The 26,688-nt window shown below is 39.6% G+C and overlaps 1 protein-coding gene across 1 annotated transcript in view; it reads right to left on the reverse strand.

Annotated features, from left to right (window-relative positions):
* The window catches only part of ALMS1 (ALMS1 centrosome and basal body associated protein), a 67,909-nt gene that overhangs the window by 694 nt on the left and 40,527 nt on the right, over positions 1-26,688 (reverse strand). Inside the window, exons 10-18 of the mRNA XM_051798155.1 lie at positions 25,747-25,872; positions 23,802-23,972; positions 19,909-21,032; positions 11,369-11,483; positions 9,780-9,902; positions 8,643-8,884; positions 6,928-7,111; positions 5,017-5,080; positions 3,803-3,902 (exon numbers count right to left, since the gene is read on the reverse strand). Coding sequence (XP_051654115.1) covers positions 3,803-3,902; positions 5,017-5,080; positions 6,928-7,111; positions 8,643-8,884; positions 9,780-9,902; positions 11,369-11,483; positions 19,909-21,032; positions 23,802-23,972; positions 25,747-25,872 — 2,249 coding nt within the window. The remainder of the gene's footprint in view (positions 1-3,802; positions 3,903-5,016; positions 5,081-6,927; positions 7,112-8,642; positions 8,885-9,779; positions 9,903-11,368; positions 11,484-19,908; positions 21,033-23,801; positions 23,973-25,746; positions 25,873-26,688) is intronic.

Genomic DNA, 26,688 nt, shown 5'->3' on the forward strand with positions numbered 1-26,688 from the left:
AACACTACGAAATGAGGATTTATTTACATCTTTCAGGACACCTAAAGCAGCCCAGTTGTTACTCACTCATTCCCATGAAAAAAAAGCAGGATAATCCCATGCTGGCTGCTGTGGGAATGGTCAGGAACAAGCCTAAAGAGATATAAAATATCTTGGAATTAGCTGAATATCCGGGATCATGTCTTCCCTTCACCTGCTGAGTAGAAACTCCTGGGAGTCACCTGTTCCCAAATTTGTGATGTATTTAGGAAAGGACCTGGGAGAAGAGCAACAAGGGCAGTGGAAGTTACAGAAAGTGTTTTCTACAACAAACAGTGGAGTAAATTTGGAATCTGCTGGGAAGGATGAAGGGGAGGAGATGGAAGTCTTGTACAATCCTGAAGGTGAAAAGTTATTTCCAAACTCTTCCAAAAATAAGCTTCAAAAGAAAAAGGTAATAAATTTGAAAAGAACAAACAAACACGGAATATTTGGTGGAGGGGTGGAGCTGGATGGGCTTTAAGGTCCCTTCCAACCCAAACCAGGCTGTGATTCCACGATTTTTCCCCTTACACCTCCCATTACTCCTCAGAGCTCCCAAATCTTCCCAAATCTGCTGTGGAATTGTCTCCCAGCTCCAGAACAAAGTGCTTTTCCCTTTGGGGCAGTGACACCTTGTGGTCCCTTTCTTAAATAAAATAAGGTTCCTCAATGCTAATATTGTGGTTCTTTTTTTAAGGGATAGAGGGAAGCACAGAAATCAATTGGAGGCTTTTCCAATATTCCCTATTTATTAAAATTACAAACTCGCTCCATTCTAGTGGAAAAGGCTCAGTTATGGATAAAATTTGTATCTGATAAACTTATAAAATCCATTTTTGCTTCACTGGGGCTCAGAGAGTTCTGATTTCTGCCACCATCAGATCAGGAATCCGTTCCCACTCCAGAGTTTTCCAAATTTAAGGCCCATTCCCTGCTCTGACTGGGATGATTTTATTTGAAATTCAAAGTACAAAAGCAAAGGGATGCTGGGGCAGAACATCAGCCCAGATCCACGTGCACCCTGTGACAAAAATAACTCTGCTATCTTAATAAAGATAATTATTTCACAATTTCAGAAATTAAGAATGTCTGAGCCACTTTCCAGCCCAGGAATTTTGATGTCTCCAGTTCTGTGTGAGCCCAATGATCCCATCCTCACTCAGGGCCAACAAAACTGGTTTTTTATTCTCTCTTCACCTCCCTCTGAGTCAGAAATGCCTTAAAATTGTCACAGAAATGCCTTAAAACAAGCCCTGAGAGCTTTAAACTTTCCCAGGTGTCCCGTGGGAATATTTTCACTCGGGCTTTACAAAAAGTAAGCAAACTTTGTTCATATGTATTCACTAATTTGGGCTCTTGGAGTCAAACAAACTCAGTTTCAGCTCATCCCTCAACCTGGACATTAAGTTTGTTATTCCCAAGAAGTCTCCAAGGCCAGGCTGGATGGAGCTTGGAGCAACCTGGGATAGTGGAAGGTGTCCCCATGGCAGGGGGTTGGAATGAGATTAATTCATTGCTTCCTCCCCCAAATTTTAATCCCCCCCTGTGAGCCCTCAAGGCCCTGTAGAGATGACACACCCTCTGGAATGCTGGAGAATCCCACTCTTGGAGCAGCAGGAGAGGTTGAGGGAGCTGGGGGGGCTCAGCCTGGAGAAAAGGAGGCTCAGGGGGGACCTTCTGGCTCTGCAATTCCCTGACAGGAGGGGGAGCCAGGGGGGGGTCCCAAAAAACAAGGGACAGGAGGAGAGGGAACGGCCTCAAGTTGTGCCAGGGGAGGGTCAGGTTGGATATTAGGAAAAAATTCTTCATGGAAAGGGTTGTCAGGCCTTGGAATGGGCTGCCCAGGGCAGTGGTGGAGTCCCCACCCCTGGAAGTGTTCCCAAAACACGTGGATGTGGCACTTGGGGACACAGGTCAGTGGTGGCCTTGGCAGTGCTGGGGGATGGTTGGACTGGATGATCTTAGAAGCCTTTTCCAACCTGAGTGATTCCATGATTCTCTGATTTTAGGGACAGCTCCTGTCACTGAGCATTTCCCAGGTAGACAGAGAACACAAGGACCGTGCCCAGCTCCAGCACTGACCCCACACTAACCTGACTGTGCCTTTCCCTCTGCCTTCCCAGACTTTCTCTGGATATATCCCAAAGGAACTGTCCCCTGCTGGGTTGGACTGAGGCACAAAGGGTTCTTCCAGGTGACAGGAATTAAAACAAGAGCCAGCTCTGCTCCAGAGCCCAGACCTGCTGTTCTACATTCCCAGAGAGACCCTCAGACCATACTTTGGGCACAGTGGATCCCTAAATCCCACAAAATCCCAGATCACACACATTCCTTGTGTATTTTTGGTACCACCTCTTTTCTCTCTCTAATTCCCTGCTTCATTTCTGGAGTCAGTCCACAAAATCTGTGATTCTTTATCTCATGAACAATCCATGCATGGAATTGGTGCTCTCACAAACACATCAACCACATCCCAAACAAACCATTCCCTGTATTTGCAGCTGCTCATGGCAGTTCTTCTGCATCAGCAAGTACAATATTCCAATTATTTACTGCCATGACTCAGCATCTTCCAATCAAAACCACATTGATATCCAAAACTTCTGATCCTATTCCCTCTCTGCTTCCAGCTGACTCTGCAATTCCAAGTCAATGACTTCCAGCATTCATTAACTCCTCAAACTTTACTGTACCAGCACCTGGAATTTTCAGGCTGCTGACAAAAATATGTCCTGAAAATACCCTGTAAAAAATACAGCATCAAATCCAAGTGTTTCTGGTGGAGAATCCCCACAATCACATTGGGAATGTGTTCTGGATAATACATTGAGTTACAAGCCCTGACTTTTAAAATCCAATTACTGCTGTTCCCAACAAAATTATTATTCCAGCTCTGGTAGGAATAACTAATTTCCCAGGCTCTGGCTGGAATAACTCAGCCAGGAAAGAGTCATAATGCTAAAAGTGAAATAAGTCAGGTTTAAAGCTCAGTGTTTGTCCTACAAAGAGTTTGTGGTTCCTCATCTTTTGGGTCTCCAGCACAGGGAGGACATGGAGCTGTTGGAGTGAGCCCAGAGGAGCCCAGATGACAGGGATGGAACAGCTCTGCTGTGAGGAAACACTGGGAGAACTGGGATTGTTCAGCCTGGAAAAGAGAAGGCTCTGAGGTGACCTGATTGTGACCTTCCAGGACCTGAAGGAGCGACAAGAAAGATGGAGAGAGACTTTGGACAAGGGATGGAGGGACAGGACAAGGGGGAATGGCTTCAGACTGAAAGACGGGAAATTTAGGGTGGATACTGGGAAGAAATTGTTCCCTGGGAGGGTGGTGAGGGGCTGGGATGGAATTCCCAGGGAAGCTGTGGCTGTTCCATCCCTTGGAAGTGTCCAAGGCCAGGTTGGAGCGACCTGGGCTGGTGGAAGGTGTCCCTGCCCAGGGCAGGGGGTGGCACTGGATGACCTTTAAGGTCCCTTCCAACCCAAACCATTCCATGATTCCATGATCAGGTCTTATTAAGAGGAAGACGAAGCTCATGGATGGTCATTTTTGGAGATTCCCTTCTCCAAGGGGCCAAATGAGGCTCCTCTGCTTATTTTAGGATTTTGGGTTACGTAGGGGAATTGATATTCCACGTTTTCCTAAGCTTGGCTTCTCTGACCCTGATTAAATCCCAGTACAGCCTAACCCCTCAAAATTCCAAATTCCCACTTAGCAAATATTCCTCTCTATTTGTGAGTTCTGGGAAGAACACCCTGGAATGTCCCGGAGCAGAACACCCACTGTTTTGTAGAGCTGTGCTTTCAGGCGGTACGAGTTGTATTCCAGCCTCCTCTTCTCTTCCTCCCTCTTCTTCCTCACCTCTGGAAGCTGCTCATAGATCCTGAAAGGTAAAGGGGGGGAAAAAAAAAGCCATAAATAGTGATTTGGGACTTAATGATATTAAAAAAACCTGTGTTTTATGTTCATGTTCTGTTAAAGGCTCCTGGCCAAGCACATGCCTGAAAAATCTGTTTGAGGGTTTCCAGGGGAAAATGTGGAATACAGAGCTGTGAGACAGGAAATTCCCACATCCCATAAAGTCTTCCTCTTCCAAGCAGCACCTCCCAACAGCAATATTTATGACATTAAAATGATCCTGCAGCTGATAGTCACCCAGTTGAAACAGGCAGAGCCTCAATATCTTCCAGACAGAATAATTCCAGGGATTTGTCACACTGGTTTTGCTGATTCCCAGTGATGTGTCTGTTCATCCATGGTAGGATTTTATCCCAGGAATAACCTGATTGAAGCTAGTTAGGCAGTTTTTCCAGTGTTTTCAATAATGTTGTGCTGCTGCTGAACCTTCCCAAATCTTCCTTTAATCATGGAATCCTGGAATGGTTTGGGTTGGAAGGGACCTTAAAGCCCATCCCATTCCCCAAATCTTCCTTTAATCACGGAATCCTGGAATGGTTTGGCTTGGGAGGGACCTTAAAGCCCATCTCATTCCAACCCCTGCCATGGGCAGGGACACCTTCCACCAGCCCAGGTTGCTCCAACCTGGCCTTGGACACATCCAGGGATCCAGGGGCAGCCACAGTTTCTCTGGGAATTCCATCCCAGCCCCTCCCCACCCTCCCAGGGAAGAATTCCTTCCCAATATCCAACCCAAATTTCCCCTCTTTCAGTCTGAAGCCATTCCCATTGTCCTGTCAGTACACTTCCAGAGGAAGGGTCTCTCTCCAGCTTCCTTGGATCCCCTCCACACACTGGAAATTGCTGGAATATCTTCCCAGAACCTTCTCCCCCCTCCAGCTGAACATTCCCAGCTTTCCCAGCCTGTCTCCATAGGGAAGGGGCTCCAGTCCCTTTATCAACCTCGTGGCCTCCTCTGGACTTGCTCCAACAATTCCACGTCCTCCTTACGCAGGAGGCCCCGGAACCAGATGGATTATTCCAGGTGGGATCCCACTGATTTTCTTTTCCCACCTGGAATTAAATCTCCTGAAATTTACCTTTTAGACCTTTGAACCATTTCACTCTTGGGAATCGCTCTTCTTTTTTCCCTCATTGGAAAACCTGCATGGAAAATTGGGAATTAAGGGAGCGATGAACAAATTCACTGATCGCCGAGTCCTTTATAAGTTTTATAAAAATCTTTATTTAAAAAAAACCCTTTGTTAAAACTCTTTCTAAAATTTTTATAAAAAATTCTTTTATGAAGACTTTTTATAAAAAATTCTTTATAAGAATTTTTTTAAGAGTTTTATAGACATTAAAGTTCAGTAATAGTAGCACTTCAATTAAAAACACAAGTACCGTGTGGAAATTCATTAAATTAATGACTTAACACGAATTAAAATTTAAATTAATAATTGAATGAATGGTTTGGAATGACAGAACATTTAAAATTAAAAACTGAATTAATGAATTAAAATTTCATTAAATTAGTGAATTACGATGAATTGGAATTTAAAACTGAATTAATGAATTGAAATTTCATTACATTATTGAATCAAAATCAATAAAACCTGAAATAAAAAAATGAATTAGTGAAAGTTTCATTATATTAATGAATTAAAATTAATTGAAATTTAAAATTCATTGAGTTCAAATGATTTCAAATTTAGAAGTAAAACTGAATTAATGAATTAAAATTTCATTAAATTCATGAATTAAAATTTCATTAAATTCATGAATTAAAATGAATTGAAATTTAAAATTAAAAACTGAATGAATTAAAAATTCATTGAGTTCAAATGATTTCAAATTTAGAAGTAAAACTGAATTAATGAATTGAAATTTCATCAAATTAATGAATTAAAATGAATTGAAATTTAAAGTTAAAAACAGAATTAATGAATTTAAAATTCGTTAATGAGGTAAAATGAATTTAAATTTAGAATTAAAAACTGAATTATTCATTAGAGTTCAAATAAATTAAAACTGAATTAATTAACTAAAATTTCATTATATTAAGGAGTTGAAAGTAACAGAAATTTAAAGTTAAAAACTGAATGAGTCAAAATTTCGTTAAATTAATGAAAGTGTATTGAAATTTAAAATTAAAAACTGAATTAATGAATTTAAAATTCATTAATGAGGTAAAATGAATTCCAATTCAGAATTGAAAACCAAATTAATTAACAATTCATTAGAGTTCAAATGGATTAAAATTTAGAACTAAAATGGAATTAATGAATTAAACTGTCATTAAAATAATGAATTAAAACTAATTGAAACTTAAAGATTGAATGAGTTCAAATTGAATTAAATTAACAACCTGAATTGAAATTTAAAATTAAAACCTGAATTAATGAATTTAACATTCATTAATGAGGTAAATAAATTCAAATTTAGAACGGAAAACCGAATTAATTACCAATTCATTAGAGTTCAAACGGATTAAAATTTAGAATTAAAATGGAATTAATGAATTAAAATTTCATTACATTAATGAATTGAAATTTAAAATTAAAAACAGAATTAATGAATTTAAAATTCAGTGAGATAAAATGAATTCAAATTTAGAATGGAAAACCAAATTAATTAACAATTCATTAGAGTTCAAATGAATTCAAATTGAATTAAAACTTCATTAATGAATTGAAACTAACTGAAATTTAAAGATTGAATGAGTTAAAATTTCATTAAATTAACGACCTGAATTGAAATTTAAAATTAAAAACTTAATTAATGAATTTAAAATCAGTGAATTAATGAATTTAAAATTCATTAATGAGGTAAATGTATTCAAATTTAGAATGGAAAACTGAATTAATTAACAATTCATTAGAGTTCAAATGGGTTAAAATTTAGAATTAAAATTGAATTAATGAATTAAAATCTCATTAAATGAGTTTAAATGAACAAAAAAAATTAAAATTAAAAGTGGAATTAATTACTTTAAAGCCTCCTGACGGTACCTGTGTCAGCCAGCAGGTGACTGGCACTCCTGCAGCCCTTCCTCTTCCCGGGGGGATTCCCAAGCTCTTCCTGCTGGGATTGCAGCCCCCTCTGGATCCTCCTCTCCTCCATGACCAGCTTGAGGTGCTTCACTCGCTCCCCGGAGCGGGAGATGAAATCGGGGCGATGAACGGCCAGAGCCTCCTGAGGGGGGACAAAACACACCCTCAGGGGCCCAAAGGGTCCCAAATATCCCCACAAATTCCAAAGGGTGGGAAAAGAATCCCGTGGGAATAGTTGGTGGGATGTGGGAAATCTTGTGGTCTCGGAGATTATGATTTGGGGACAAACGGGAAATTAAGGGGCTGGAAAGAAAAGAAAGGGAAAAGAGGAATAAAATAATAATAATAAGGAAAGGGGAAAGGGAAAAGGGAGAGGGGAAAGGGGAAAAGGGGAAGGAAAAGGGAAAGGGCAATGGAAAAGGGAAAAGGGAAAGGGAAAGGGAAAGAGGAAAAAGGGAAAAAGGGGAAAAAAAGGGAAAAAGGGAAAAAGGGAAAAGGGGAAAAAGGGAAAAGGGGAAAAGGGGAAAAGGGGAAAAGGGAAAAAGGGAAAAAGGGAAAAAGGGAAAAAGGGAAAAAGGGAAAAAGGGAAAAAGGGAAAAAGGGAAGGGGAAAGGAAAAGGAAAGGGGGAAAGGGAAAGAGGGAAAAGGGAAAAAGGGAAGGGGAAAGGAAAAGGAAAGGGGAAAAGGGAAAGGGAAAGGAAGAGAGGAAAGGGAAAAGGGAGAGGGGAAAGAGAAAAGGGAGAGGAAAAAGGGAGAGGAAAAAGGGAGAGGAAAAAGGGAGAGGAAAAAGGGAGAGGAAAAAGGGAGAGGAAAAAGGGAGAGGAAAAAGGGAGAGGAAAAAGGGAGAGGAAAAAGGGAGAGGAAAAAGGGAAGGGAAAAGAGAAAGGGAAAAGGGAAAGGGAAAAGGGAAAGGGAAAAGGGAAGGGAAAGGGACAGGAAAGGGGAAAGCAAAAGGGGGAGAAGAAGGGAGAAAGGGGGAAAAGGGGGGAAAGGGAGGATACGGGAGGGAAAAGTAAAATGAAACAAAACTAAACTAAAATAAATAAAAAATATTCTGTAGACCACAGGATTATTTCTGCATGGAAACAAGTCACGACTTGCTGTCACGCCAGTTCCATTTCTGCTGGTTCCTGAAGCCAAAGAGCTCATGTTTGCTGTCCCCAAACCTGTCTTGGCACCTGCAGCCGTGCTCCTCACTGCCTGCAGTCATGTGGGACAGTGCAGGGGGAGCTGCCCATGTTCCCTCTGGACTCCAGGGACTCCTGAAATAATTCCAGTGCTTTGTGCTGGGAAGTTCTGCAGAGATTGAAGGCACCAGTTCTGCCCCCAATGGCTCCTGAACCAACCCAGGTTTTGATGTTTAATAACCAAAAAGGTGTGTCCAGGTCTGTGACTCAGCGTGAGAAAACTGCCCCCATTCCCCAGTGACATATCCTGAATCCTAAATCCTGATCCCTAATCCTCAATCCTGCTGGCCCAGGTTGGGCAGAGAAGCTGTGGCTGCCCCTGGATCCCTGGAAGTGTCCAAGGCCAGGCTGGAACAACCTGGGCTAGTGGAAGGTGTCCCTGCCCGTGGCAAGGGGTGGAACTGGATGGGTTTTAAGGTCCCAAACCATTCCAGGATTCTAAATCCAGGGAGATCTCAGCAGTCCCACAGTGGAAGGTGCCCTCACCTGCAGCGTGAGCTTCACAAAGGGCAGCACAGGCCCCTTCCCAGCACCTCTGTCTGGAGCTGCTGCTGGAACCACGTGGTGCTGCTGCTCTTCCCAGTTTTTCTCTCGGAGAGGTTCCCTCCAAGGCTTCGTGCTGGTCCAGGGCTCAAACCAGGATGGCCCAGGACCAGAAATGGCACTGGAATGGTTTTCTTTCCTAGATTCAGATTTCAAGTTGTCTCCTTGGACAAACCACGAGGTCCCTGTTGAAAGAGCACAGGAGAGAACAAAGATTGGGAGACAAACACGTGCAACATCCATCCCCATCTATGGTCCTTTTCCTGAAGGAATCCCAGGAGGCTGGGAGGGCACAAGGAGCTGGGAAAGGACACAGCTGGGACAGCCCATCCCAACTGATCCACAGGATATCCCAGACTATGGGATAGCAGCTGACAGAGCTGAGGGAAGAAGGAAGGGGGACACTTGGAGTGATGGTGTTTCTCCCTCCCAAGTCACCACGAGGCATGATGGGAGTCCAGCTTTCCTGGGAATGGGAAATCAGGCAAGTCTTCATCTGCACCTGAAAGGATCCTTCCAGTGCCTAAAAGGGGTCCAGGAGAGCTGGAGAGGGACTGGGACAAGGGGTGGAGGGACAGGACATAGGGAATGGTTTCACAATGGAAAAGGGGAGATTTAGGTGGGATATTGGGAAGGAATTCCTGGCTGGGAGGGTGGAGAGGCCGTGGCACAGGTTGGGCAGAGAAGCTGTGGCTGCCCCTGGATCCCTGGAAGTGTCCAAGGCCAGGTTGGAGCAACCTGGGATGGTGGAAGGTGTCCCTGCCCATGGCAGGGGGTGGAACAAGTTGATCTTTAAGATCCCTTCCAACTCAAAACATTCCAGGATTCTGGAACTGGGGAGTGAATCCCTTGTTTTGCTTTCCTTATGTGGCTTTTCCTTTCCCTGTTAAACTGCCTGGATCTCAATCCAATGGTTCCCTCACTTCTACCCTTCCCATTCTATCCCAAATCCCACTGGGATGGAGCCAGCAGGGCTCAGGTGCCACTTGTGGCTTAAACCACAGCAGTGCCAGAGGTTTTGTATCAAATTTATTGATTAAACATATATTGGGATTGGATCATCTGAGCTCCCAAAATTACCATGGACACCATGCCAGCATTCCCGAGGCCTCTGGTTTGCCTGGAGGGATCTTGGCGTTGGAAAAGTCAATCCAACATCTCGGGTGTTCCTCTTGGTCGCGCTGCTCACAATCTCCAGGTCTCCTGGAATTCCAAAAAAAAAGCAGGAATTTTTTATCCCAACAGCAGCTGGAAGCGCCACACAAAGCGCTTGGAGGGGGGGGATGACCCTTAATTTTAATTAGAAGCTGAACAATAATTTGATTTTCCTCCCTCCCACCTTCAAAAGTCAAAATGTTTTATATTCCCACTTCCAACTCAAGGAGAGTTTCCAGTGACTCGGGATTGTTATGGGGGGATAATCAGAGTAAAATCAAAGTGTTGTAACCCAAATATATATATATATTTATTTATATTTATTTTTATTTATTTATTTATATTTATTTTTATATATTTATTTTTATATTTTTAATATATATATTTTATATATTTATTTATATATTTTATATATTTATTTATATATATTTACTTATTAATATTTATTTATATTTATTTTATATAATTTTATATATTTATAAATATTTATATATTTTTATATATTTACTTATTTTTATTTATATATATTTACTTATATATTTATATTTATTTATATTTATTTATATATATTTATTTATATATTTTTATTTATTTATATTTATATATTTATTTATATATTTTTATCTATTTATTTATATTTATTTTTATATATTTACTTATATATTTATTTATATATTTTTATTTATTTATTTTTCTCTTTATTTATATTTATTTTATATATTTATTTATATATATTTACTTATATATTTATTTTTATTTATTTATATTTATTTATATATATTCTTATATATATATATATAACCCAAAGCAAAATATATATTTATATGGGGGAGTGGGAATTTAACTTGAGCAAACCACGGGCCAGGAAAACGCTTTTCGGATTCAATCCAAACTATGGTCCGTGAAAATATTTTTCTGATTCAATCCACTTGCAAAGAGGGGGGAAAAAAAGACAGTAAAAAATAAATAGCTGATACATTTGATGAATAAAACAAGGCCATGCCTCAATGTGATGATGGAGAGTTGGTGTGTAAATGAAAGCAGTGAAGAAACTGATAATTGGCACCAAAAAAAACCCACCCCCAAATGCAGAACTGCACAGGGCCAGGATCAGCTTTAAATAGAATTTACCATCCCAAATATTAGCAGGAAGAACATGGAACACTGAAATAGCAAAACCCATTCTGGGAGCAACAGAAGTCTTGAGGAAAAAAAAAAACCAATATTTAAAACAGACAGTTGGTTCACCTTTGTTGTTGAAATGGCTCCAAAGCTGAGGTTAATGAGTTTAAAAGTGAGAAAATTGGGTATTAAAGCACAGCAAGGATGGAAAATAAACAGTTTAGAGAAAGGATTATATGTGCAAATTTAAAATAAAAGGGAATTTGAAGGGTGCTGCTTGTACAGACCCATCCCCAGAAACATCCAGACTTTGGAGAGTGGTTTTCCAAAGAGAGGAAGGGCAGGAGGAAAACCTGGCCAAAGTCTGGGAATTTGGGAATTCAGGGACTCACCCGCCTGGATCCCTTTGTTCAACATCCGGATCCGTCTCTTGGTGCTGAGGGCAGAGCTGGGACCCCAAGAGGTGCTGCTGGCCCAGGTGGAATCCGAGGAGAAGGTGATGGTGCTCTAGGAAAACCAGAGGAAAGAGATGGGAAATTCCTGAAATTCCGACCCAAAGGATCAGAAAGTGAGTTTTAAACAGCAAAAAAAAGCGATGGTTGTGGTTTTTTTCCTTGTTGTGGCTGATCCTGTTGTTATCCAGGTGTTGATCAGGGGCTCCTTAGATTCATCCTCGTGCACCAAGGCACTTCCAGCAGCCCATTTTATAGGGAAAAGGATGTTATTTCTTGGAGGGAAGAGCCTGCCTGGGATCAGACTCCGAGTGCTGAGATCCTCCAACTCATATGGGATGTTGTGTCTGGAGAAGAGAAGGCTCCAGGGAAACCTTCCAGGGCCTGAAGGGGCTCCAGGAGAGCTGGAGAGGGACTGGGGACAAGGGGTGGAGGGACAGGACACAGGGAATGGCTTCACAATGGAAAAGGGGAGATTTAGATGGGATTTGGGAAGGAATTCCTGGCTGGGAGGGTGGGGAGGCCCTGGCACAGGTTGGGCAGAGAAGCTGTGGCTGCCCCTGGATCCCTGGAAGTGTCCAAGGCCAGGTTGGAGCAACCTGGGCTAGTGGAAGGTGTCCCTGCCCATGGCAGGGGGTGGAACTGGATGGTCTTTGGGATCCCTTCCAACTCAAACCATTCCAGGATTCTGGAACTGGGGAGTGAATCCCTTGTTTTGCTTATGTGGTTTTTCCTTTCCCTGTTAAACTGCCTGGATCTCAATCCAATGGTTCCCTCACTTCTACCCTTCCCACTCTGTCCCAAATCCCACTGGGATGGAGCCAGCAGGGCTCAGGTGCCACTTGTGGCTTTAAACCACAGAAGTGCCAGTGGGTCTGTACCAAATTTATTGATTAAATATATATTGTAAATATATAAATAGATATATAAATATTTTTGGCAGTGGTTTTGTATCAAATCTATTAAATACATATTGTAAATATATAAATATATATATAAATATATAGATGGGATATTGGGAAGGAATTCCTGGCTGGGAGAGTGGGGAGGCCCTGGTACAGGTTGGGCAGAGAAGCTGTGGCTGCCCCTGGATCCCTGGAAGTGTCCAAGGCCAGGTTGGAGCAACCTGGGATGGTGGAAGGTGTCCCTGCCCATGGCAGGGGGTGGAACAAGATTATATTTGGGATCCCTTCCAACTCAAACCATTCCAGAATTCTGGAACTGGGGAGTGAATCCCTTGTTTTGCTTATGTGGTTTTTCCTTTCCCTGTTAAACTGCCTGGATCTCAATCCAATGGTTCCCTCACTTCTACCCTTCCCACTCTGTCCCAAATCCCACTGGGATGGAGCCAGCAGGGCTCAGGTGCCACTTGTGGCTTTAAACCACAGAAGTGCCAGTGGGTCTGTACCAAATTTATTGATTAAATATATATTGTAAATATATAAATAGATATATAAATATTTTTGGCAGTGGTTTTGTATCAAATCTATTAAATACATATTGTAAATATATAAATATATATATAAATATATAGATGGGATATTGGGAAGGAATTCCTGGCTGGGAGAGTGGGGAGGCCCTGGTACAGGTTGGGCAGAGAAGCTGTGGCTGCCCCTGGATCCCTGGAAGTGTCCAAGGCCAGGTTGGAGCAACCTGGGATGGTGGAAGGTGTCCCTGCCCATGGCAGGGGGTGGAACAAGATTATATTTGGGATCCCTTCCAACTCAAACCATTCCAGAATTCTGGAACTGGGGAGTGAATCCCTTGTTTTGCTTATGTGGTTTTTCCTTTCCCTGTTAAACTGCCTGGATCTCAATCCAATGGTTCCCTCACTTCTACCCTTCCCACTCTGTCCCAAATCCCACTGGGATGGAGCCAGCAGGGCTCAGGTGCCACTTGTGGCTTTAAACCACAGCAGTGCCAGTGGGTCTGTACCAAATTTATTGATTAAATATATATTGTAAATATATAAATAGATATATAAATATTTTTGGCAGTGGTTTTGTATCAAATCTATTAAATATATATTGTAAATATATAAATAGATATATAAATATAGAGATGGGATATTGGGAAGGAATTCCTGGTTGGGAGGGTGGGGAGGCCCTGGCACAGGTTGCCCAGAGAAGCTGTGGCTGCCCCTGGATCCCTGGAAGTGTCCAAGGCCAGGTTGGAGCAACCTGGGATGGTGGAAGGTGTCCCTGCCCATGACAGGGGGTGGAACAAGATGATCTTTAAGGTCCCTTCCAACCCAAACCATTCCAGGATTCCTTGTCCAAAGTCAACGGGACAACAGAGGAACAAAACCCCTTCCCTGTGGCCAAACCACTTGTTGCACTTCCATGGAATATTCCTGCTTTGGAAAGAGGGAGAACAAACACCTGAACTGAATCCTGGATCCGTGGCCTCTCCAACCAAAGGCCTTCCCAAGGTTGCCAGGTTTTTCCAAAGGGACAAACTGCCTTGGAAGATCCAAGGGTAGCTTTGTAAATTCCCAACGAATTCCAGTTCTGGATCGTTGGCATCCAAACATTCCATGTTTTGAAAGGGTTTCTGTGTTTTTATGAAACAAGTTCCACCCTCTCAAGTTCTCCAAGGTGGGGGAAAATCAAACCCAAAAAATCCATGGAATAACAGGAGCGTGGAATGAGCAGGGCTGAGGCCAAACAGGAATTTCACACCTTCAAACCTCAGGGAAAGCAGAGAGGTGAAATGGATAAAATGAATTGATTCTAATTAATTCTAATTAATAAAGCCGTTTCAAAAAAGCAGGAATTTGGTGGCCAACCTTTCCGGTCTATAAATCATGGAGAGGGTCGGGGTTTAATTAATTAACAGTAATTAACAGGCAGCAACTCCCCAGGCTTCAAAGCCAACTTCAGTTTTAGTTATGGCACTGAATTTTTTCCCACTTGATCCCATTAGGATCCTGGGGGTAATTCCTAATTCCATGGAAAGGAACAGAGGATTCTTTATCACCCTTTTATTGGGGTTTTACTGGGACCACTTCGATGCTAAACAGTATTTTATTGCAATATTAAAAGGAGGCAAATTTGACCCTAAAAACCCTTTTTTTTTTTTAATTTTGTAAATTTTTACTCTCATAAATCTGGTTTTTTGTGAATTGAATAAATTTTTACTCCTATAAATCTGGGATTCTTTTAATTTCATAAATTTTTACTCTCATAAACCTGTTTTTTTTTTTAATTTCACAAATTTTTACTCCTATAAAACTGAGATTCTTTTAATTTCATAAATTTTTACTCTCATAAGCTCAGGGTTTTTTTAATTTCACAAATTTTTACTCTTGTAAACCCAGTTGGTTTTTTTTTAATTTCATAATTTTTTAGTCCTATAAATCCGGGAATTTTTTAATTCCATAAATTTTTACTCCTACAAACCCAGGATTTTTTTTAATGTCATAAATTTTTACTCCTATAAACTCAGGATTTTTTTAATTCCATAAATTTTTACTCCTACAAACCCAGGATTTTTTTTAATGTCATAAATTTTTACTCTATAAACCTGAGATTTTTTAAATTTCATATATTTTTACTTCTATAAACTCAGGATTTTTTTTAATGTCATAAATTTTTACTCATATAAACATGAGATTTTTTTAAATTCCATAAATTTTTACTCCTAAAAACCCAGGATTTTTTCAATTTCATAAATTTTTACTCCTATAAACCCACGATTTTTTTAGTGTCATAAATTTTTACTCCTATAAACCTGGGATTTTTTAAATTCCATAAATTTTTACTCCTATAAATTCAGGATTTTTTTTAATTTCATGAAATTTTTTTCCTATTAAATTGGGGATTTTTTTAAAATTTCCTAAATTTTTACTCTCATAAACCTGGATTTTTTTTAATTTTCTAAATTTTTACTCCGATAAATCGGAGGGATTTTTAATTCCATAAATTTTCACTCCTATAAACCTGGGATTTTTAAATTCCATAAATTTTTACTCCTATAAACCAGGGATTTTTTAAATTTATTTTATTATTTTTAATTTATTTTATTTTATTATTTAATGTATTTTTATTCCTATAAATTCAGGATTTTTTTTAATTTCATAACTTTTTACTCCCATAAATCCGGATTTTTTTTTAATTTCATAAATTTTTACTCCTATTAACTTGGGATTTTTTAAATTCCATAAATTTTTACTCCTACAAATCCTGGATTTTTTTTAATGTCATAAATTTTTATTCCTATGAACCTGAGATTTTTTTAAATTCCATAAATTTTTACTCCTAAAAACCCAGGATTTTTTCAATTTCATAAATTTTTACTCCTATAAACCGACAATTTTGTTAGTGTCATAAATTTTTACTCCTATAAACCTGGGATTTTTTAAATTCCATAAATTTTTACTCCTATAAATTCAGGATTTTTTTTAATTTCATGAAATTTTTATTCCTATTAAATTGGGGATTTTTTTAAAATTTCCTAAATTTTTACTCTCATAAACCTGGATTTTTTTGAAATTTTCTAAATTTTTACTCCAATAAATCTGAGGGATTTTTAATTCCATAAATTTTCACTCCTATAAACCTGGGATTTTTATATTCCATAAATTTTTACTCCTATAAATCCGGGGGTTTTTTCAATTCCATAAACTTTTACTCCTATAAACCCTGGATTTTTTTAATTTCATGAATTTTTATTCCTATTAAATCCAGGATTTTTTTGAAATTTCCTCAATTTTTACTCTCATAAACCTGGATTTTTTTGAAATTTCCTAAATTTTTACTCCAATAAATCCGGGGGATTTTTAATTCCATAAATTTTTACTCCTATAAACCCAGGGTTTTTTTCAATATCATAAATTTTTACCCCTATAAACCCTGGATTTTTTTTTAATTTCATCAATTTTTACTCCTCTAAACCTCAGATTTTTTTAATTTCGTGAATTTTTATTCCTATTAAATCCGGGATTTTTTTCAAATTTCCTCAATTTTTACTCTCATAAACCTGGATTTTTTTGAAATTTCCTAAATTTTTACTCTCATAAACCTGGATTTTTTTAAAATTTCCTCAATTTTTACTCTCATAAACCAGGATTTTTTTTTTTGAAATCTCCTAAATTTTTACTCCAATAAATCTGGGGGATTTTTAATTCCATAAATTTTTACTCCTATAAACCCAGGATTTTTTTCAATTTCATAAATTTTTACCCCTATAAACCCTGGATTTTTTTTTTAATTTCATTTATTTTCACTCCTATAAATTTTGGATTTTTTTAAATTCCATAAATTTTTACTTTTCTAAACGCTGGATTTTTTAAAATTTCATTAATTTTTACTCCTCTAAACCCTGGATTTTTTTAAATTTCATAACTTTTTACTCCTATAAACCAGGAATTTTTTTAATTTCATGAATTTCTAGTCCTATTAAATCCGGGATTTTTTTAAAATTTCCTCAATTTTTACTCTCATAAACCCAGATTTTTTTGAAATTTCCTCAATTTTTACTCTCATAAACCTGGATTTTTTTTTTTGAAATCTCCTAAATTTTTACTCCAATAAATCCGGGGGATTTTTAATTCCATAAATTTTTACTCCTATAAACCCAGGATTTTTTTCAATTTCATAAATTTTTACCCCTATAAACCCTGGATTTTTTTTTTAATTTCATTAATTTTCGCTCCTATAAATTTTGGATTTTTTTAAATTCCATAAATTTTTACTTTTATAAACGCTGGATTTTTTAAAATTTCATTAATTTTTACTCCTCTAAACCCTGGATTTTTTTAAATTTCATAACTTTTTACTCCTATAAACCAGGAATTTTTTTAATTTCATGAATTTCTAGTCCTATTAAATTCGGGATTTTTTTAAAATTTCCTAAATTTTTACTCTCATAAACCTGTTTTTTTTAAATGTCCATAAATTTTCACTCCTATAAACCTGAGATTTTTTAAATTCCATAAATTTTTACTCCTATAAATCCGGGATTTTTTTCAATTCCATAAACTTTTACTCCTATAAACCAGGGATTTTTTTAATTTCATTAATTTTTATTCCTATTAAATCCAGGATTTTTTTGAAATTTCCTCAATTTTTACTCTCATAAACCCGGATTTTTTTGAAATTTCCTACATTTTTACTCTCATAAACCTGGATTTTTTTTTTGAAATCTCCTAAATTTTTCCTCCAATAAATCTGGAGGATTTAAAATTTCATAAAACAATCCCAGCTCTGGGAGATGCACCAGAGACGTCTTGGATATGGATTATTTTTTTTATAAAATAAAACCAAAATTGAATATTTTCTCAGAGGGAAAAAAAAAAAAGGAGTAAAAAAAAATAAGGGAGAAAAAAAATCCCAAATATCCCATTTACCTGCAGCCATTAAATCCTGAATATTGACAGGAATATTCCCGTTTGGAGGAGAATATTCCATGATTTCAGCACAACCTTAGGCTCTGGACCTGCTACCAGATGGCAGAAACTGGGAGAGATAAAAACCTTCTGGGCTGCCTTTGCCTGCTATAAATAAATAAAAAAAGCAAAGCTGACAATGGGCTGTCAAAAAAAAAACCCCAAAAACAAACCAAAACCAAAAAACTCAGCTCCAAAATGCAGCAATTCCCTAAAAAACCGGTGCAGGAATTTCTCTGGGAGCAGGGAAAGGTTCTCTGCCTCCAAAACACAAAGATTTGCAGCTAAAAATACGAATAAAATTCGATTTTTTTTCCAGCCAAGTGGCAGAGAAATGAGAAAAATTTGCATTTTAAATTAAATTCGCTGGGTTTCCATCTATTTTCTCTCACTCCTTATTTTTTCCTCTTATTTTTTCCTTATTTTTCTTACTTTTTCTTATTTTTCTTACTTTTTTCTTATTTTTTCTTGTATTTTCTCTCACTCCTGGGTCACATGGGTCTTTATAGGGATTTTTTAAACTAATTTTCCACCAGGAGATAACAAAAATCTGACTTTCTAAATCCACGGGGGTTCAATGCCTTTAATGAGCCCTTATTTTTGAAGTATAAATTCAATTTATTTTCTCACAAGAAAAAGATCAGATTTAGGTTTAAGGTGCAAACAGACCTTGAAATATTAATTTTATGAATGGAATGTGGAATGAAATAATTTCCTGAATATTATAATCAGGCCAGAAATGTTGGATAATTTAATTGTTGGATGGTCAGTGTGAATGGTCTTAAGGCATTTTTATTTTACCTTTAAATAAATGTCCTAAATAAAAATATTCATTAGGGCAGTTTCATTTTACCTTTAAGTAAATGTTATAAATACAAATATTAATTAAGGCAGTTTCGTTTTACCTTTAGATAAATGTCATAAATAAAAATATTAATTAGGTCAGCTTTATTTTTACCTTTAAATAAATGTCATAAAAATATTAATTCAAATATTTTTAAGGCATTTTTTTGACCTGGAAAAATTTAAGTATTTGCGTTATTTTTTAAGTTATTTTCATTCCAAATTATTTTCAAATCGTTTTCATCATTTACCACCCAGACTTTGATCTTTTATTCCTATTTTATTCCTATAAAAATGGAATAATTCATTTCAATTCAAGCTACTAATAATGATGACAAAACCACTTTCTGCTGGTAATAAAAAAAAATAAAGAAATATTTTCATATTTCTCATTTGTTCCTGAACTTTTTAGCATTAAAGGCTATTACAGAACCCCAAAACTCTGGAATTTTTACACCAAATCCACGTCAAATCCCTCTTTAAGGATATTTTCAGTCCTCCTCCCAATGGCAATGGCCAAATTCAATGAAGGAATTCTTTTCTCTCCTTTAAAATTCCAGTTTTCACCTGGAATTCTCAGGTTTTAAATAAGTCTAAAACTAATTAAACTGAAGCAGTTTACCACTAACACTCAGCCAGACCAAATAATCCCAAAAAATTCCAAAGAATTCCAAAAATTCCAAATAATTCCAGCATTTAAACTGGACAAACAGCCAGAAAATTCCAATAATAATTGTATTTATCCTTGCCCAGAGATATTTCAGGAACGATATCCAGTCAAATCCACACCAGCATCCCTGGGATTGCTAAATCCCAGAGCTGCAGGTGACCTGGAAGCAGATCCAGGATCAGGGATCAGGAAGCAGATACCAGGATCAGGAAGCAGATTATCAGGATCAGGAAGATTATCAGGATCAGGAAGTAGATTACCAGGATCAGGAAGCAGATTACCAGGATCAGGAAGCAGATTACCAGGATCAGGAAGCAGATTCCAGGATCTTGCTTCCCATGGGAAATAAAGGAAGAGGAAAAAAAGCCAAGAAAAACAAAGGGAAAACCCCCACAATTGTCATTTTAAGATATTTTGCTTTTCCTGATTCCCGGAAAAGCGAAGACATTTGTTGGTGCTCCTTGGATGAGAAGCAGCTTTCCATACAAACGACACTCTCTGGGAATTTTTACAGGATTCCCAAATAAACTAAGACTAGAGAACTATTTAAACCCGAGCTTTAGTTTAACTGATCCATACCTGGGTCTCCTTCCTCCTCCTGCTTCTCTCAGCGCCGACCTTCGGATATTCCGCTCCCGCCGCTTCGCCACTTCCCTCATCCCGCTTTTCCGAGCGGCTCTTCTGGAGGCCGATGGCGGAATAGAGCTGGGAAAGCCTGGGAGACACCCTGGGAGACCCCCTGGGAGACACCCCGGGGAACAGGGTGACCCTGTGGTGCCCAAAGGCCCGGAGCAGCCTGGCCGTGTCGATGGTGGACACGGAGCTGCTCCGCTCCGTCGCGCTTCCCGGCTCCGTCGGCGTGTCCCACTCCCAGCCGCTGGAAGTGGTGGTGGTGGTGGTGGTGCCGTGCTCTCCGCTCAGCCTCGTCTCCGAGGAACTGTCGCTGGGAGATTCCCAACGGTGTTGCTGCTCCTCCAGGATGGTTGTGTCTCCCATCCCGTTTTCCCTGAGCTCCGCCATCCCGGTGTCGTCCCGCGCTCTTTCTCCGACAACGCTCCCGGATGCGTTGTTCTCTCCCAATCCTGTTTTTGTCTGCTCCCTTCCCCTGATCTTCCTTTCGGGAACGTTCCTCCCGGCTTTTGCCGGGATCAGGGTGTGCTGGATGGGGTTCTGCAGGACCCTGGCCAGCCGATCCAGGCGTTCCACCAGGGACAGCTCCCCGGTACTCCTCAAACCGCACTGCTGGTGCCTCCTCTGCCTCTCCAGAAACTTAACCCACAGCTCATCCAAGCTCCCACTGCAGTGGGTTCTCTGCCTTGGTGGTTCCTCCACGTTCCCATCCCGGAGAGTTGTTTGGCTCCGTGGCAAAGCAGAATTCCCAGCTGCTCCTTGTTCTGCTTCTCGCTCCATCCCCGACGTCTCATTCCCAACGCTCAGATCCTCGTTTTTACTCTCATCTGCTTCTGCAGTGAGTGCAAAGAACTCCCTTGTCCCACTTTTCCTGTGATGGGCAGAGAACACCCGTTGATGCCGGTGTGGTTTTTTCCAGGCACCGCTGGAGGAAGGGGGAGGAATTCCCACTCCGGAACTGTCCTCGGAGAACTCGCTGGTGTCACACGTGGGTACGGGATGGTGGAGGTAGAACCGTGTGGATTTGAAGGTGGAATGAGTGGATTTTCCAGGTTTGGAATGGTCTCTGTGCTCTAAAAGAGAAAAAAAACCACTTAAATTCTTTGTTTCTTTGCAAAGAAATCTCATTTATTCCTGAATATTTTAGCATTAAAGGCTATTATAGAACCCCAAAACTCTGGAATTTTACACCAAATCCACATCAAATCCCTCTTTAAGGATATTTTCATTCCTTCTTCCAAGGGCAATGGCCAAATTCAATGAAGGAATTCTTTTCTCTCCTTTAAAATTCCAGTTTTCACCTGGAATTCTCAGGTTTTAGATAAGTCGAAAACTAATTAAATTGAAGCAGTTTACCACTAACACTCAGCCAGACCAAATAATCCCCAAAATTCCAAATAATTCCAGCATTTAAACTGGACAAACAGCCAGAAAATTCCAATAATAATTGTATTTATCCTTCCCCAGAGATATTTCGGGAACGATATCCAGTCAAATCCACACCAGCATCCCTGGGATTGCTAAATCCCAGATCTGCAGGTGACCAGGAAGCAGATCCAGGATCTGGAAGCAGATAGATTACCAGGAGTAATCAAGTCTTAAACGGGATGATTTTCATCCTAAAACTTTCCAATGGATCCAAAGGATTAATAGCAGGATCACTGAACCATTCCTGAAGTGCAACAAACTTAGAAATTAGGTTTCAGCATTGTTAAAAGCACATAAATGATTTTTTTTTATCATTTTCAATGGCAGAATATAGAATGGAATATAAAATATTCAACAAGAGAATATTATATCCAAGAGAATCCAAAGGAGGAATCTCATCACACCTCAGGAAATTTCCCTGAGCCACATTTTAAATGGGTTTATTTAGAAACTAAATGGGTTTATTTAGAATCATGGAATGGGTTGGGTTGGAAGGGAACTTAAAGACCATCTAATTCCAACCCTCCTGCCACGGGCAGGGACATTTTCCACTATCCCAGGTTGCTCCAACTCAGCCTTGGACACTTCCAGGGATGGGGCAGCCACAGCTTCTCTGGGAATACACAGCATTATGCTCCAAAAAAAGTCATTTTTAATAAAATATATAAAAAAAATAAAGTTTAAAAAGGTGTTTTATGTTCTTTGTCTAAGGGAGTGAATTATAAAATCCCTTCCCTTCCCAACAGAGACTCTGGTGCAACGTCAAGATCGTGGACAACGTTCCCATTCCCAATCCCACCAAGTCTGGAATCGCTGGAATTTGTTTTCCCATACAAGGTCAGTGTTTATGGACTTGTGTAAGAGCTTCCCTCACAACCCTCCTGACAAATGAGCTCAGGCTTGGGAATACCAGGCAGAATTCTGCTATTCCTGGACTTCTGCAAAGTTCCCAACCGACTGGAAGGAATGTAAACAGGCAAAAAATAAAAAGAAGTTTATACAGAGAAACTTTATTTAAAAAAAAAAAAAAACAACACATAACTTGGATAATTTTAAGCTCTAGACAAGCTCTGTGGGTTGAGGTAATCTTTTATTAGACCATCTAAAAATACAGTTGAAGAAGTTCAGGGAAGATTTAAGACATTCAAGTCTTTTGAAAACCTGTTTTAAGTTCCAACTGCACTGGTTGGTTTAAATCAAATATTATTTCTCCTTACAGTTCTTTTCTTACCTGGGCTTTTAGACCATCAAGTAAGAAAAATGTAAAATATTTTTTAATCATTAAAAATGCAGAAAATTAACATTACTTAATTTTATAGGAGCATCTTCATCCCCCCTTTCATTTTTCTCCAGGCTATTGGTGTTGCAGCCTTATTGGAAATTTTCTGCTGCAAATAAAAATTATCCTTGGAAAAACTAAAATCCCTCCACGCTGAAAAGGAAAGCTCTGAAGAAAAAACCCCTCCTTGAAGAGAAGCATTAAAATGATCAAAGTCATTAAAGAATTAAAATCAAAATGCTGTGCCAGGCAACAAACATCATCACTGAGGAATTAAAAGCTGCTTTGAGGAATCACTCAGCAATTCTCTGTCCAGGAATAAAAATCCTCATCCCTGCTCAGATTCCAGGAATTTTATCAGCCACTCAAAACTGAGGTTTAGTACAAAAAGAGTGTCCATGAGGACTAATTTGAGCTGCTGTCATGAGATAAAAATGTCAAACCCACCAGTCAGCTCAGACTAATTCCATTTTGTCAGCATTCCCAACACATAAAGTGGCCACTCCAGAGGAAAATCCTGACCTTCATCCCTCAGGAATATCATCCAGTAAGGTTAATGGATGGAAGGATGGAACAGAGAGCAGAAAATCCAGTTAAAATTCAGGCAAACACCAAGGTGACAGAGATTCCTGACAGGACATCACAAGGCATCAGATGCCTGTGGGCAGGAACACAACCCCCATCCCAACATGGATTCATCCCTGATTTTATTTACCAGGGAATTCTTGGAATTTTTTACACGGGCTCCAATAAGCCCTGGAGACACTGGAATGCTGACAAATACTAATGGTCAAGTATTTCATGGAATCATGGGATGGAAGGGATCCTAAGGATCATCCAGTTCCAGCCCTGCCGTGGGCAGGGACACCTTCCACTAGCCCAGGTTGCTCCAACCTGGCCTTGGACACTTCCAGGAATGGAAAATCCACAATCCCTCTGTGTTACCTGTATTTTGGGAGTCAGGGAGAAGCAGAAAGATGAGGAAGAGAAAACTGAGTCAAATTTAGTACTTCCTGGCAGCCCATCAGGAATATCCCAGGATCAGAAATCACAAATCCTGAAATGTAATTGTTTAGTTCCCATTTCTTTCTCGTGCACGAAAACAGATGTGAAATTAAAACCACACTTGAAGTACCTGCAGAATCTTCCAGGGGTATCCTTTGCTCCTCAGCCCAGGTCAGCTTAGGCTTGGCCCTCTTACTGTGGTATCCTTCTTTCTGCTGGAGAGCTGCATTTCCTGGAGGATTCTCATCCCTCAAACCAGGCACGTGGCTCAGAAACCTTGGAGGAGGAGCATCGTTGGACCCTGCAGAGAAAGAGCAAAAGTGATGAGGAAAAACAGGAAGCTGGAAAAACAAGAGACAGAAATTCCACACCTAACCAACAATCCTGATCCCTGGAAGTGCCCAAGGCCAGCTTGGATGGAGTTTGGAACAACCTGGGATAGTGGAAGGTGTCCCTGCCCATGGCAGGGGGTGGGATGAAATGGGTGCATTCCCACCCAGCCATTCCATGATTCCATGATGATCCCTAGTGACTCACAGCAGCAGCAGGGATTGCCTCACATTGGTTTTGGAGACAAAATTCTTCCCTGAGAAGTAGATAGATTTTACCTTTTGTACTTAGAGAAGAACAGAAAAAAAATGAGTTGTAACAAGTCTGCTTGGAAGCAGACACAGGACTTGGAATGTCCGGACTCCCTCCTGCTCCCATGAAAATTCCAGCCATTTCCACTGCCTGATGTAAATGTCTGTTTTCCCAGCTCAGAATGGCAATGGAGAACAACTGGGAGACTGGAATAGGTCTGTGTAACCCCCGAGACAGGAATTCAGGAGAGCAGCAGCAGCAGAGCTTTCCTGACATCATTGCCCAGAGGTTGTGAAGTCCCCAGCCTTGGAAGTGTCCAAGGCCTGGTTGGATGGGGCTTGGAGCAACCTGGGATAGTGGAAGGGGATGGTTCCTAAGAGGAAAGGCTCAGGGAATTGGGATTTTTCAAGCCTGGAGAAGAGGAGGCTGAAGGGTCAACAAGGAAGATGGAGAGGGATTTGGGACAAGGCATGGAGGGACAGGCCAAGGGGGAATGGTTTCATAGTGGAAAACGGGAAATTTAGGTGGGTTATTGGGAAGGAATTCCTGACTGTGAGGGTGGGGAGGCCCTGGCCCAGGTTGCCCAGAGAAGCTGTGGCTGCCCCTCGATCCCTGGAAGTGTCCAAAGTCAGGCTGGAGCAACCTGGGCTAGTGGAAGGTGTCCCTGCCTATGGTAGAGGGTGAATTAGATGGTATTTAAACCCAAACCATTCCACAATTCCATGATTTTATCACTGTCTCATAATGTTAGAAACCTAAAACTGCCCTCCCTGATTCCTCATCCTTGTCAATCCCAGCAGGTGGGATTTATTCCCCTCCATTCCTTCCTCTCCTGCTCCCGAGTTGAGAACCCCGAGTGCAGCAGGGAGGTGGAAAAACAAGTTTTATTTTGTAATCCTGCCCTCCACTTTCCTAGAACCTTCCACTGCTTCATTTGCATGTGGCATTTTTATATCTGGCATCCTCGTTTCTGCAAAACAACAGATTTGCATCACATTTGTTTCTCTCATTTTGGACATGTGTCACCAGATAAACTTGGAAAAGATCAAGAGCACAGACACCTGAACCATCCCAATCCTGATTTGTGGCTGGAATGTTGTCTCAACCTACTCCCTTGGGCTCCAGCTGTCAGGAATTCAGGAACTAGACATCTCCAAGATGAACTCTGAATATTATTTGGATCAAATAACTTTGGATATTTCAAAAGCTCTGAGTGAAAACAACCTGCAAATAAAACCTGTAATGCCCAAGTGATCCGGGAGAACTGGCAGGGATTGGGAAGAATCCAAACTGAGCAGTAATTCCCAGAGGAAAAGAAAGGATTATCAAGCTAAAATATTAAGCTTTGTTGGTTGTTTTTTTCCCCACTGCCAGAATGGAGCAATAACATCCCTTTCATCCAAGGAATGGGAACCAAAGCAGGCAGGAATTGTGCACCTTGGGGTTATATCCATGGATTACAGACACATGGAAAATCCAAGATAAATAAGTACCTGAGTGAGAGCTCCCACCACTGGTTTCTGACTCCACTGGAGGCATTTTGGCTCCTCCTTTTAGGAAAGGAACATAATACATCCCAGTGCTTCCAGAAGGTTTGTATGGCACCAGCAAGGGCTGAGCTGTGGGGAGAAATTATTTCATTGAATTATCTAATTAATTGAATTATTTAATACCCACTCAAAGGTAGGAGGTTGACCATCACTAACCTCGAAAAAAACAGCTTTCTTACCTGTTCAATATGAAATTTGTGACTTAAAAAAATACCTCCTGTACCCACACAGCTCCCAGCTGATCCATGGTTAAGGAAATAAATTTAAAGGAGCATGGATTTGTCTCTCAAGTCAATAAAATCAATGTGCTGAGACATCAGTCTCAGCTCCCACTGGTGTGGAAAACCACTGAGCAACATCCACATTCCTCTGTCCACAGGGATTAAAAACGCTGCATATTTTTCTATTTTATTAATTCTTTTATTAAAATTGTTCTATTATTTTTCTATTTTTTATTAAAAGCAGGACTGTGCATATTTTCTTCTTATTTTTTGTATTACCTTGACTAGAGAGCAAACCAGTAATTAGATTTATCTCTTGATAAACTCCAAGCAGTGATTCAAATCAAATTATCTCCACACAAACGTCAGAGAATTTAATCACTAAATCAGATTTAATTAAAAAACTGAGGTTATAGGACACACTAAACTCAGTTCTAGATAAACCTGATCTGAATCACAACTTTATCCATACAAATCCCTTCCCACAAAACTGAAAAACCCAAGTTTAAGGGTTGGGTTTTTTCCCCCCATACGAGCAACTTTATATATCCAAAATATCTCAAAAACGTTACTTCCACCAAAAAATGAGTTTATTTTTGGTTTTTAATACCTATAAATGTCTTGAACTTGAGTAGATTAAAGTATATATATATAAAAAAGACAG

Source organism: Manacus candei, unplaced genomic scaffold (assembly GCF_025592945.1).
Source record: "Manacus candei isolate 608988 ecotype Guabito, Panama unplaced genomic scaffold, ASM2559294v1 h1tg000048l, whole genome shotgun sequence".
NCBI classification, from domain to species: Eukaryota; Metazoa; Chordata; class Aves; order Passeriformes; family Pipridae; genus Manacus; species Manacus candei.